This window comes from Sinohyriopsis cumingii, chromosome 8 (genome assembly GCF_028554795.1).
Source record: "Sinohyriopsis cumingii isolate HCF-2022 chromosome 8, ASM2855479v2, whole genome shotgun sequence".
NCBI classification, from domain to species: domain Eukaryota; kingdom Metazoa; phylum Mollusca; class Bivalvia; order Unionida; family Unionidae; genus Sinohyriopsis; species Sinohyriopsis cumingii.
In genome coordinates, this window is record NC_142968.1 from 87,458,822 (window position 1) to 87,473,257 (window position 14,436).

At 36.9% G+C, this 14,436-nt stretch overlaps 1 protein-coding gene across 5 annotated transcripts in view; it reads left to right on the top strand.

Moving 5' to 3' along the window:
• Window positions 1-10,344, top strand: part of LOC149794081 (LHFPL tetraspan subfamily member 2a protein-like) — a 53,627-nt gene extending 43,283 nt beyond the window's left edge. For all 5 annotated transcript variants that reach the window (XM_089968033.1, XM_089968037.1, XM_089968036.1 and 2 more), the window contains exons 3-4: window positions 4,408-4,521; window positions 9,707-10,344. In XM_089968033.1, coding sequence (XP_089824159.1) covers window positions 4,408-4,521; window positions 9,707-9,852 — 260 coding nt within the window. In that variant the 3' untranslated portion in view covers window positions 9,853-10,344. The remainder of the gene's footprint in view (window positions 1-4,407; window positions 4,522-9,706) is intronic.
• Window positions 10,345-14,436: the final 4,092 nt, after the last annotated feature.

Sequence of the window (14,436 nt, forward strand, 5' to 3'; positions counted from 1 at the left end):
CTGTCTGGTCCTACAAGAAAATGACTAACCCTCAAGAGTTCTTACTTGGTCTGTCTGGTCCTACAAAAAATGACTAACCCTCAAGAGATTTGACTTGGTCTGTCTGGTCCTACAAGAAAATGACTAACCCTCAAGTGTTCTTACTTGGTCTGTCTGTTCCTACAAGATAATGACTAACCCTCAAGAGTTCTTACTTGGTCTGTCTGGTCCTACAAGAAAATGACTAACCCTCAAGAGTTCTTACTTGGTCTGTCTGGTCCTACAAGAAAATGACTAACCTTCAAGTGTTCTTACTTGGTCTGTCTGGTCCTACAAGAAAATGACTAACCCTCAAGAGATTTGACTTGGTCTGTCTGGTCCTACAAGAAAATGACTAACCCTCAAGAGTTCTTACTTGGTCTGTCTGGTCCTACAAGAAAATGACTAACCCTCAAGTGTTCTTACTTGGTTTGTCTGGTCCTACAAGAAAATGACTAACCCTCAAGAGATTTGACTTGGTCTGTCTGGTCCTACAAGAAAATGACTAACCCTCAAGAGATTTGACTTGGTCTGTCTGGTCCTACAAGAAAATGACTAACCCTCAAGAGTTCTTACTTGGTCTGCCTGGTCCTACAAGAAAATGACTAACCCTCAAGTGTTCTTACTTGGCCTGTCTGGTCCTACAAGAAAATGACTAACCCTCAAGAGATTTGACTTGGTCTGTCTGGTCCTACAAGAAAATGACTAACCCTCAAGAGTTCTTACTTGGTCTGTCTGGTCCTACAAGAAAATGACTAATCCTCAAGTGTTCTTACTTGGTCTGTCTGGTCCTACAAGAAAATGACTAACCCTCAAGTGTTCTTATTAGGTCTGTCTGGTCCTACAAGAAAATGACTAACCCTCAAGAGTTCTTACTTGGTCTGTCTGGTCCTACAAGAAAATGACTAACCCTCAAGTGTTCTTACTTGGTCTGTCTGGTCCTACAAGAAAATGACTAACCCTCAAGTGTTCTTACTTGGTCTGTCTGGTCCTACAAGAAAATGATTAACCCTCAAGTCTTACTTGGTCGGTCTGGTCCTACAAGAAAATGACTAACCCTCAAGAATACTTACTTGGTCTGCCTGGTCCTACAAGAAAATGACTAACCCTCAAGAGTTCTTACTTGGTCTGTCTGGTCCTACAAGAAAATGACTAACCCTCAAGTGTTCTTATTAGGTCTGTCTGGTCCTACAAGAAAATGATTAACCCTCAAGTCTTACTTGGTCTGTCTGGTCCTACAAGAAAATGACTAACCCTCAAGAATACTTACTTGGTCTGCCTGGTCCTACAAGAAAATGACTAACCCTCAAGAGTTCTTACTTGGTCTGTCTGGTCCTACAAGAAAATGACTAACCCTCAAGTGTTCTTACTTGGTCTGTCTGGTCCTACAAGAAAATGACTAACCCTCAAGAGTTCTTACTTGGTCTGTCTGGTCCTACAAAAAATGACTAACCCTCAAGAGATTTGACTTGGTCTGTCTGGTCCTACAAGAAAATGACTAACCCTCAAGAGTTCTTACTTGGCCTGTCTGGTCCTACAAGAAAATGACTAACCCTCAAGAGTTCTTACTTGGTCTGTCTGGTCCTACAAGAAAATGACTAACCTTCAAGTGTTCTTACTTGGTCTGTCTGGTCCTACAAGAAAATGACTAACCCTCAAGAGATTTGACTTGGTCTGTCTGGTCCTACAAGAAAATGACTAACCCTCAAGAGTTCTTACTTGGTCTGTCTGGTCCTACAAGAAAATGACTAACCCTCAAGTGTTCTTACTTGGTCTGTCTGGTCCTACAAGAAAATGACTAACCCTCAAGAGATTTGACTTGGTCTGTCTGGTCCTACAAGAAAATGACTAACCCTCAAGAGATTTGACTTGGTCTGTCTGGTCCTACAAGAAAATGACTAACCCTCAAGAGTTCTTACTTGGTCTGTCTGGTCCTACAAGATAATGACTAACCCTCAAGAGTTCTTACTAGGTCTGTCTGGTCCTACAAGATAATGTCTAACCCTCAAGAAGGTGACCCTGATGACTATTTTAAGACGTATGTTATCTTTACTCCCAAATTGATGGCTATATCAGCATGGGGCTATATCAACATGGGGCTATTTTCAACACTAGACCATAATGATTTAAAGAACTATCGCCCCGTTTCTAATCTCCCATTCATATAAAAAATCTTAGTAAAGGTTGTTCTATCCCAGCTTGTATCTTATCTAAATTCAAACAGTCTTTTTAGCAATATACAATCTGCATATCGCCCTTGCTGCAATACTGAAACTACTCTTCTAAAAGTAGTTAATGACATTCTCTCTGCATTGGATAGTGGAAAGATTACAGTCCTCACCCTCCTTGATTTGTCTGCAGCATTTGACACAATAGACCATGATATATTACTTCACCGTCTCCAGCATGTATTTGGCATTCATGATACAGCCTTACTGTGGTTCAAGTCCTACTTGGTCAACAGGACACAAATTGTATCTGCAAATGAAATACACTCCAGCCCAGTTGATCTATGTTGTGGTGTTCCACAGGAGTCTGTTCTTGGACCTGTTTTTTTCATTCTGTACACTCAGTCACTCTCAAGTGTCATAGATCAACATCCAGTGTCTCACTAATTGTACACTGATGACACCCAAATATACAAATCTAGCCACCCAACTGAAGCTGATGCTACCATCCAAGGTGTAGAGAGGTGCATTTCTGATGTGAAATCGTGGATGACATGTAACTAGCTGCAGATGAATGATGATAAAACTGAGGCCATTCTGATCACAACACAAAGACTTTCTCATTCACATCCTTTACCTCAAACAATAACTATCAGCAACACCAACATTAAAATCACACAATCAGTACAAAACCTAGGTGTTACTCTGGACAGTACTCTCACATTGCACCAACATGTCATGAACATATGCAAGGCTGCATATCTTGAGCTGGTACACAACAACTCAATTCGCAAATATCTTTCAGTTGATGCCACTAAAACACTTGTGTGTTCATTAGTACTTTCAAGACTGGACTATTGTAACTCAATTCTGTCTGGTTCATCTCAATATCTGCTCCAGAAACTTCAAAAAGTTAAAAACACAGCTGCTCGGATCATACCACGATCAGAGCACACCTCCCCGCTGCTCTGTACCCTACACTGGCTATCCATTTGATCCAGAATCAAACACAAAATTTGTTCTCTGTGCTACATTTCACTGTTGGACTCTAGTCCAACATACCTATCCGACCTCACCCATGTGTACACACCAGCAAGATACTTACGCTCCTCTTCTGACAATCGTATGCTCATTAGTCCCACTATGAAAACAAAGTCATATGGACAGCATTCTTTTGCATACCAGGGCCCAGCAAAGTGGAATGAATTGCCCACTGAACTTAGATACAAAGACACAGTGATCACATTCAAGAGGGCACTCAAAACTCACTTATTTTGACTGCAAGAACAAACTTAAAGACCTAATAATGTTTCATACCTTAAATATTCTCAGCATGATTTTTTAATGTTTTCTAATTTCACGATGTTTGTTTATGTAATCAGATCATTATATGTTTTTTATCTTATAGGTTTTGTCTAATGTTGTAAAGCACTTAGAGCTTCTAAAGATTAGACGCTATACAAAGTCGTCATTATTATTATTATTATATCAACATGGGGCTATATCAGCATGGGGTTTCCATCAGTAGACTTCTTCTGATACCTAGATGATTCTATTTGAAAATGGGGCCAATTGTAATGGGGCAATGGTTTTTGTGAAAATCTTAACTGTCACTGGTCCATCTGAATTGATGATCATTATGATGTAGGGTTTTAACCAAAAGACTATCAATGATATATGCTTTGTCCTAAATGACAGCTGGTGCCAGTCTGACATCCAGTATGTCAACCACAGCAGCAAACTTTAAAAATCTTGTTATCACTGAAGAATATCAGGTATGCTTTCAACATTCAGCAGTTAAAACTGAAGAAATGCTCAATCTTGAATTCTGAGAATTCTTTTTGCCCAGAAGATCACCAGTCCCTTCAAGGGACTCTTGTTAAATTTGAGTTGTTTTGCAACCGCATAATCCAAGAAAATCTATGAATAATAGTGAATTAACAGTAAAAAGCAGGAGTGTGTGTGTGTGTGTGTGTGTGTATATATATATATATATATATATATGTATATATATATATATATATATATATATATATATTAATCTGTAGTGAAAATTCAATAATTCAAACATGTCACTTGAATATTAGGCTTCAGTTCCACTGTGAGTCATTCTCATCCTTGGTACCTCAAAAAAACTTGAAGCTACTGCAATTTTGACCCACAGCGTTTTGTTTTTCAGAATTTCTTCATTGTACATATAGTCTGTATTCTTCATTGACAGGTTTGTTCTGCGTGATTGCCCTGCTTCTATATCCTGTGGGATGGAGCTCTAGGAAAGTGAAAAATTACTGTGGAGAGAATGCAGAGGAGTTCGTCATCGACCAGTGCACACTTGGTAGAATCTAGATTTTGATCCTAGACCAACATATATTTGTATTGATGTGTAATATGTAGTCACTTTTGGTTGAATGTCTGCTTTTTCTCTCCCAGCACCACATACACATATTTGTTGTCCATGTGCTTGTTGGGGACAGGGCTGTAATTATTAGTGACAGTGCTGTAATTAATGGGGACAGTGCTATAATTATTGGGGACAGTGCTCCAATTATTGGGGACAGTGATGTACTAGTATCTGGGCTAAGAAGATGAGGGAAGGAACTGCAGGTAACAGAGACATACTTGTTGCATTCTTGCAGATTCCCAAAGCAAAATCCACTTGAAAAAAATCTTTTCTTTCATTCATCAAGTTTTTGTATATTGACCCCTCTAAATAATTTTTGTACTTGAATTTTTTTAATCAACAGAAGATGATTGCAACAAGATCTCTGAAATCCCTGGAATACAAAGTACAGTAAAATGGGAAGTCTGTACTTTTATCAGACCCTGGCTTAATATTTACCGTATATATCTATGTTGGGACACCCAAATTATTTGTTTGCTCAACTGGTCATAGACCAGAAAAGCTAACACAATCAGCTGCTATTATTCATCTTACTACATGTTTGTTGTCACTATTACTCCCAGCTTATTAGAACCGAGATCTCTGACATAATGGGGATCTGACAGACACTGATATGAAGTCATGTGCTGCTCTTCTTTAGATCTACCCATCCAATCAGTTTTCACAATTATGATTGTAAAAAGCTTCATTTGGAAAATATTACTCTTAATTTTAATCAGATGAACTTCAAAACAACTTGGATAATTGGCATGAAAATTTATAGTCATTCATCCCATCCATGATCTAATTGGCCCCAGATAAAAATGGTGCCATTTGCACATCTGTTATGGTTACCATAGTGACCATCTTGAAAATCTTGTTATTGCTACTCCGTCTGAATGGATGGTCATATTGACTTGTGGTTTTCACTAAGAAACTTCTTGTGAAGTCTTGTTGGTCCTAAATAAAGGTGGTGCTGATGTGCTCTCGCTGCTTCTCCTGAACAGATTGACATATCAACATAAAGTTTTCAATGAAATACTTACAATGTCTTGTTAATCCTAACTGAAAATGGTGCCTGTCAGACATCCAATATGGTCATCATGGCAGCCATCTTGAAAATCTTGTTGTCACTACTCCTCCAGGACAGATGGTTTTATCAAGGTAAGTTTTTCACTGGAATAGCATTTGCACAACCTTGAAAAGACATTGATGTCAAGTTGGTACTAAATGATAATGGTGCCAATATGACACCCGAAATGTCCACCATACTTCATCTAAATGGAAAGTCACATCAACATGTGGCTTTCACCAGAGGACTAATTGTGCTATTTTGTTTAGCCCTGAATGAAAATGGCCCCAATTTGGTCACAAATTTTGGTTGCTACGGTGAACATGTTGAAAATCTTATCACTTGAATAGATGGCCATATCGTCATGGGGTTTTCAGTCTTCTAATTGTATGCAGTTTGTTCTGAATTGAAAAAATTATGCCAGTCTCACAGTGCCTAATTTAAAAATCTTATCACTCGGAATATTGGAGATGATTTCAACACTCTGTGATAATAACAAAAACGGAACAAGATGGTCTTAATTTCCAGGAAATTCTTTTCAAACAGTAGAGAGTATCAGTCATTCAGTTTCTTACTAAAAAAGCCAATGATTGTATTTTCTCTGGGAAAAACACTATTTGAAAATTATGTCTTCAGGGTTGTATGAACCGAGTAAGAGACTTATTTTATCAAGTTGGTCTTAAATCAAATGGTGCCTGTCAGACATCCCCTCAGAAATCAGGTGTGGTTGCCATGGTGTCCCTATTGAAAATTTTATCACTACTTCTCCCAAATGGACTGTTGTGTTGACATTGGGCTTTCACTGAAATACTTCTTATGATCGCTGGCTGGACGTAAGTGAAAATGGCGCTGATCTGATCTCTAACATTCTGAAAGTCTTGTTTTTGCTACTCTTTATGAACAGATGGCTGGGTCAGCATGTTTATTATTGTTATTATCTAGTATTGATTAATCTTCTTGTCATCAGATGGTCATACAAACAGTTTAACAAAGGAACTTCATATGCCGTCTACTTGGTCTTGAATTAAAATTATGCTGATTCAGCATGGTCCCCAAGATGTTTATTTTGAAAATCTTATTTTGTTGCTCTTCCTCATGGTTGAATTGAAATGACTTATTACAGTAGGTAGTTTGTCATAAATGAAAATGTTGACAGTAGACGTCCATTGATGGACCAGCTTTAAAATATTGTAATTGGATCTGCATGGTAGGCACATTGACCTGAGGTATAATAGTCATGTGTAGTTGATTCTTAATGAAAATGCTGCTGCTCAGAAAGCCAAGTCAACCATTATTGTAGCCAGTTTGAATCTTGTTCTTGCTTTTTCTCCATAACCCTTTCCTACATACAGGTGCATTTCACTGTGGGAGAGTGTGATTTGGATTTTTAATGTAGCTTTAACAATATTTAAGTCTTATTGCTACAATGTCTGCACTGTGGCAGTTTATTAGTGATGCCTAGCTCTAGGGTATAATGCCTCAGACATGTAGCATGATGTCCCACCTAGTCACATTATCCTGATACCAGGCCGACCAGTCCTAACACTAACCTCTTAATGCTAAGCGCCAAGTGAGGCAGCTGTTAGTACCATTTTTGTAAGTCTTTGATATGACTCGGCTGGGTTTCAAACCTGTGACCTCCCACATCCGAGGTGGATGCTCTAACCACTAGGTTACCAGAGTGTTCCAGGTGCATTTCAGCACCTCTACCATATTTCAGTGTTAGTGTGTTTCAGTGCCCTGTCACACCTCCATACAGGTGCTCTAAATTGCTCCTGGTAAAGCACTGTCATTTGCAAGGTAAATTCTTTGAATCATCTAATGGGAATATCCCTGTTAGTTAAACAGACTTTCTGGAAGTTTCTTTGATAGTTTGTGCTAGTGTAGACAATGAACTTGGATTGCATATCTGTGCATATCTGACATATGAGGATATTGAAAATCCCTCTGAATCTAGATGCCTCTATCCTTGCATAGAATCCAGACTATCAGATCAATTTTGTAGGATTTCATTTATCTCACTAAATTGTTAGTAATAATTAAAAAGTTGAATAAATATAAAAGAAATACCCCCATATTCCCCCAAAACAAACAATAATATCCTACACAGTAATAATGGTGATTAGTGATTTTGATGTCCAAATTCTGTGTTCCAGCAAATTGGCTTACATGCATGGATTTATAAACAGTCAGATTCCTTATTCTAGTAAATACAAATAAATTTATAATAAAACTTGTTTTACCTAATACCATCTTTACTCAGTCTGTATGCAAACATAAACACACACACACTTTACTTTGACAGTTTAGATATACAGTTTTGCATGTGTTATTTTAGCAATAGCAACACACAAATTCAGCACTTAATTGTTTGAGTCATCCTGAGAAAAGAATTAAATGTGGCATGTACATATAAAAGTGAACAGGAAATAATTTTGTGTCATCAAGTATAAAAGGTAAAGTTTTACGAGATTTTAGAAACCGGAACCTTTGATTATGCTGTAATTCCTGCTAATTCATACTCTTTACACGAGATGTTCATGAATGCAATTAACCATTAACAGTTTGGTTATTGTATTATGGGTAACTGTATTATGGGTGCTGTCAGTGTGCTCAGGCGTGGGAATTGTGCAAAATCTGAATTAATTCACGCACTTTGAGAGACATGGTGCATGAGGACCTGCAAATTAGTTTAAAGTTGTGCGTATCAAAATGTACTTAGTGCAGTATACAACTTTTATTTAATTATAGTGCTTGTAGCGACATAAGACGCTGCTGGTAGAGGTCTCATAGCTCCATTTGTGAGAGCTGTTAGGTAGGCAACTGTTTACACATTTGGGTACTTTGGCTTAATGTATATGGTTATGAAACTAATTTTATTGGCCCAGGAACGAGCATTGTCATGGTTTTAACCTTGCATTTATCAGTGAAGTTTTCCAAATGCATGTTAAAAATATGGACTACCCAAAGCGGCGGATCCCCAACATGGTTCATATTTAGATGACAATATTGTTAGGGAAATATTGGCTGATGATAGTGATGATGACAGTGTTTTGTTTTTAAGTTTTGAAGTATATTAGATTAATGGAGCTGCAAACGTGTTACTGAAAATAAGATTCAATGATTGTGAAATTGAAGATATTCAGATTTTCATTCAAGATGGACAAAAATAGATGGCATGCCAATCACGCAACCCACCCCCATTTCACTGGTGTTTTGAAATTAAATGTAGCATAGAATTGCCTGTCTTCTGTGAATATTCTGGTATGTATGACACCGTCATTCCAAAGTAGGTCACTTTGACGAATATTTCACACTTCATCGTGTTTGCTTAAAGTTGTTTAAAATCAGTGTCTGTTGTGCAGTATAGACTTCACACACACACGTTTGTTGAAGATATTCAATAATAGTCATGCAGATCCACAGGTAGTGAGTACTTGGTATGCATTAACTCATTTACCTGTTTCTGCCCGATGTATTTGCTCAAATTTCCTTGCAAAATACATTGGTAATTATGACCCAAAGGCAGTTGACATCAGAACGGCTTTATAGTGTTCAGCTTTTATTATAGACAACTATAAAAACCTATACTGCTTAGCATACTTGCGTTTCCATTAGAAAGTTTTTGCCTTGATCTAATATGTCTGCCACTGGTTGGTATACAAGTAAATTGTGCTGCTTTGGACAGCTTCTTTTTTTTATCCTTAGTATAACTGATATTAATTTACAATTACAAGGCATAAGACACAGCCAGTGATGTTTCCTGTTTCCATGATTTCTTGAATGACAAGATGTAGAAGATTAACGTTTCCTTTTCTTTTCAGGCTGGTCTTCTACCTGTGTATTGTTGGAACACTGCTTGTATTTGTTTGCTCTGTATCTAATATGTCTGCCACTGGTTGGTATACAAGTAAATTGTGCTGCATTGGACAGCTTCTTTTTTTATCCTTAGTATAACTAATATTAATTTACAATTACAAGGCATAAGACACAGCCAATGATGTTTCCTGTTTCCATGATTTCTTGAATGACAAGATGTAGAAGATTAATGTTTCCTTTTCTTTTCAGGCTGGTCATTCTACCTGTGTATTGTTGGAACACTGCTTGTATTTGTTTGCTCTGTATTGTCTGTTGGGGCAGACCATGCCACATCTAGCCGCAAGGTGGAGGAGGAAGTTTTGGAGGGGAAATCTCTTATTTGTGTCATGGCATAGACTTAATCCTGCAGAAATGTTTTGTATTAATGTGAATCCTAGTTCTGACACCAAAAAAATACATGATTAGCAGTGGACTAATGGTGCTGTGATACATCCATTCAGAATAGCTGCTGTACAGTGCAGCAGTCATTTGATTGAATACTCTAATTCTGTATTAGGGCTGTAGGCAGCTATCAAACATTTGTTACTAGTTGCTTAAAATACTTCTTACGGTTTATTATGTATATCTATGTGTAATATGTTTATTATGCATGACTATGAATAGTTTCGTTACATGTAATCAGCATGTATATGTGGTTTATTCATTATTATTGAATTAAGTAAACAAATTTTAACATGAACTTTGATGCTGATAATTGATGTGTTTATATTCGTGGTAAAAATTATATCTATTATTTATTGTTAAAGTAATTGGGGATTTCCTCTAAATTTTCATGTCTAGTAGATTTTGTGTATGATATATTTGTGAAAAAAGATTTTTACAAAGTACAGTTACTTCTGTTTTTTATATTGTAATTGAACAACATCCACATATCTTGTAAGAAGGTAACCTACCCAACACATTTCCTTGCATAATATAATGGTAGCAATGTCCATTTGTCTGTCCATCCACTGACAAGTTGGTTTCCAGAATATAACTATAGTTTGCTCTGGATATTTTGTTCTAATATTAGATGTGGCTTATCCATGTTTAGAAGCAGACACAAATCAGTTTTTGGGGCTGTAAAGTACAAGGGTGAGATTATTGGATCTAAAAATATGATTTTCCTTCCTGTCTGATAAGTCAAGATTCCTTGGCCTGATTTTCATCAAACTTCATAGCTGGACTAAGCTTCCTATGGGATCTGAGGCTGGTAAGGGAAGGTCCAAGGTCACTGGAGCCAAGATTGTAATTTTTATCTCACCTGGTCATGCGGCCAATTGAGTTTATTATATGGCCCAGTGTACATTAGCCATCCATTATCAGTTGCTTTTTACCACTCTGGAGGTCATATTTATAATATGATTTTTTAGAAACTTGGAATATGGATTTATGTCATCAGGGTCTTGTATCAGTTTGATAATGAGTGAAAGCCACACTTAGTATTGAGGTGATAATGCATCTGAATTGCAGAGCTTGTTACCAGTCTAGAGGCCATATTATTTTCTGATTCAGTTTTGATCAAACTCGGAATATAGGCTTTTGTCATCATGATCTCAGATAAATTTGATAATGAGCAGGATTCAGACATATTAATGAGGCAATCATGCATCTGATTGGCTGAACAATTGATGCTACTCACAAAGCTGGACTGATTTGATCAAACATGGACTGTAGGCTTATATTGTCAGGATTTCAAATGAGTTTAATAATGAACACTATCCACACAAATTAAATTAGTGTTCTTGCTTCTCATCGACAGAGCGTGTTGTCACTCTAGAGGTGATATTTATGTACTGAACTTAAGTGAAGATGGAATACAAAACCTCCATTAGATACATAAGCGTTACATTCTTGGGACATCTATGTTAGTTGCTTTTTATACAAGTTGGTTTTTACTATCATTCTTATAGTTTTACATGGTGAAGGGTAACTTCAACAAAACACGACAACATTCCTTCAATTATGAAAAATTTGCAATGGAAATGATTTACATGTATACATTAGAGGAGGAGTGGAGCTATATACTTTGGTGCAACTGATTTGAAGATCGCCAAAACTGGAAGCCTAGACTAGGCATTAAGTCTGTGCATGTTTATGGTTCATTTGCTTATCTGCAAGTTTACGTATGATGCATTTTATGTATTTCGGTGGGTTTGCCATATGGGCTTATATCATGTTGATCTCTGACAAGTTTGTCAACACTTGTAACTATCATCACATTTTTGTCAAAGCTATTAGTTTACGTCTATGAAACTGTTGTACTTCAAATTCATCATATTCTCATATGCACATATAAAAGTACATCGTCACATTATCGCAACTGTGCATTGTACATAGATCTTAGGCAAGTTTGAATAGGTTTCATAGCACCATGAGGAGGGGCTATCTTTCTACACACATGTACATTATTTGTACATTCTTAGTTAAGTTTTTGAATTTAGCTTGAGCACTTTGCTTCTTGTATACATACTATTATACGAGTGGTTCCCAATCTTTTTTTCCCCCAAATATTTTTTCTGAGCCTCAAAGCCCCATTTCCACATTTTGCTTAGTTTTGCCATCCTCAAAGGTTTTGAATTTAAATAAGGCTTTTTGCACACTATATATACTATTATATCTAGATTTGTGAAATTGGTGAAGGGATGCATCTTGATGGGTACTACATCATCACAATGTTAGGTCATTGTTACCCATATATCACACTTCAATGAAATTATTTTTCAAGTTCTGCAGTCACCAACTAAATGATTGTATGAATCTCGGTTAGTTACACCCTTGCAACAAAAAGATCATTGTGAGTTACATTTCACATTTTATTGTATTAGGTTAGGTATTTACGTTTTGCTCATGACCAAATAGTTTGTATTTTTATACATACTCTTATATCTGGGATTATGAAACATGGTGGAGGGGATGTAACATAATAAGTAAAATATCCTCATTACAAAAGTAGACCGCTGTGACCCATATTTTTTGTTTCACTGACTTCAGTTCAGAGTTAAATTCCTTTTTTAAGCACTGTTCATGCAAAATCATTAAACTAGATGGTATGTGTCTTTTTATTCCATTGTGCAGGTATCTGACAGTTTTTACTGATACAATTTGCCCCCTTACTGGAAAAAACAGATGGCATTCATGTACCAACAAACTGTTTAATGTGATTTAAGTCTTGAAAGTTAGCTATCTCAACATCAAAGTCTATCAGAAGCTGATCTGTTCTTTTAATGCAACTGCAGACCCATATCCCCTGACGACTTTGATCAGTAATTGACAAGAACAACACAGCACCAGAAGAAGAGTCGGCTTGTCTCTTTGTTGTTTTCAGATGGCATAATTGTATATACATAAGGTATAATTCTGCCTGTCAGTGATTAGTCTGTTAAAATAGACAACTTACAGTTTGGGCTGGTGTTCCCATGGTATCAAATTACTGAAACATAGTATTGGATTATTGCTGTAGCTTAACAAGTGTGGGAGATTAGAGGCCAGTTTCATTTTGTGTAGCTGTCAAAACAGCTTGAAACCATCAGAGAGTAAGCTGACTCTACAGTGCTGTCGTGTGTGACTATTAGCTAGTGCATGAAAAAATAAAATATTTAAAGCACCTCTCATTCTGCTTCATATATGTTACCCTCAACCTTGTATTTATTTATGTTTTGTTAAAATCAAATTAATTACGTTTGATGAGGGACCAGCTTAGTTTGAATTTTGCTGCTTTCTTTTGATGGAAGACCATAAGTTGCTTGATGTATAAGCCATACCAAAGTTGAAGGTTTTTACTCGAGCCACTAAAACTAAACATGTGATAAACCATGCATTGATAAGATTGGCTGATTAGCATTTGTACTGGTAGAATTTCCTTGTACTGACTTTTTCCATCCTTGCCAGTACAAGGTACTGATAGTTTTGCAACTCTGGCAGAATCTGTAAAATTAAAGAAACAAGACTTGTGAATGCTGGTCTTTTGTCAAAACACCAACATATGGTAGCAGTATCTTTAATTTCACTTGACAAGCTGAATGCCTGTGATCTGGAGGTATACTTTCCCTTTGGTCAGTTGAAAAAAATGGGAACTCACTGTAGAACATGGGACAGTTGTTTCTGTTTGCTATCGTTAATGGGAACTCACTCAAACACGGAACAGTTGTTTTTGTTTGCTAACTTTAATGGGAACTCAGTGTAGAACATGGACAGTTGTTTCTATTGGCTAACGTTAATGGAACCTAAGAGTAGAACATGGGACAGTTGTTTCTGTTGCCTGACTTTAGCTAAATGATTGTAGCATGTATAAAGAATCAAACCAATGGCAGTGGTTGTTGCATACAAAATTGGCTTGTAGGGTATTAGTTAAGCAAAACCCCAGCATGGAAAGTTTGCATCTAGCCGATTGTTTAGCAACAGTGTGAACCATAATGATGTAAAATACAATAAACATGACATACAGATAACTTTCTAATCGGGCGTGGCCAACTACTAGGAAGCTTATAGACAACAAAATACCTAGTCCATTAAATCGGCTCCTGTACCTGTGTTGGTATTGAAGGTGGTTACCCATCTGTAACATTACAGGTTTGGAGGCCAATTTATCGGACAACAAAATACCGTAAAAAAAGGAATCTGTTCGATTATCTTTTATTTTCTGATCTCAGAAAATTAAATAAGTGTAAACATACTGTATTTGATTTTCCATATAGCAGTGCTGATGGTGATACACAAGTATGTAAGTTGGACACACATACACACACATACATGCATGTAAACTTGTGTGTAAATATATGTGACTTTCCATATAGCAGTGCTGATAGTGATACACAAGTATGTAAGTTGGACACACATACACACGCACACACACACACACACACATTCATGTAAACCTAAGTGTGTAAATATATGTAACTTTCCATATAGCAGTGCTGGTGGTGATACACAGGTATGTA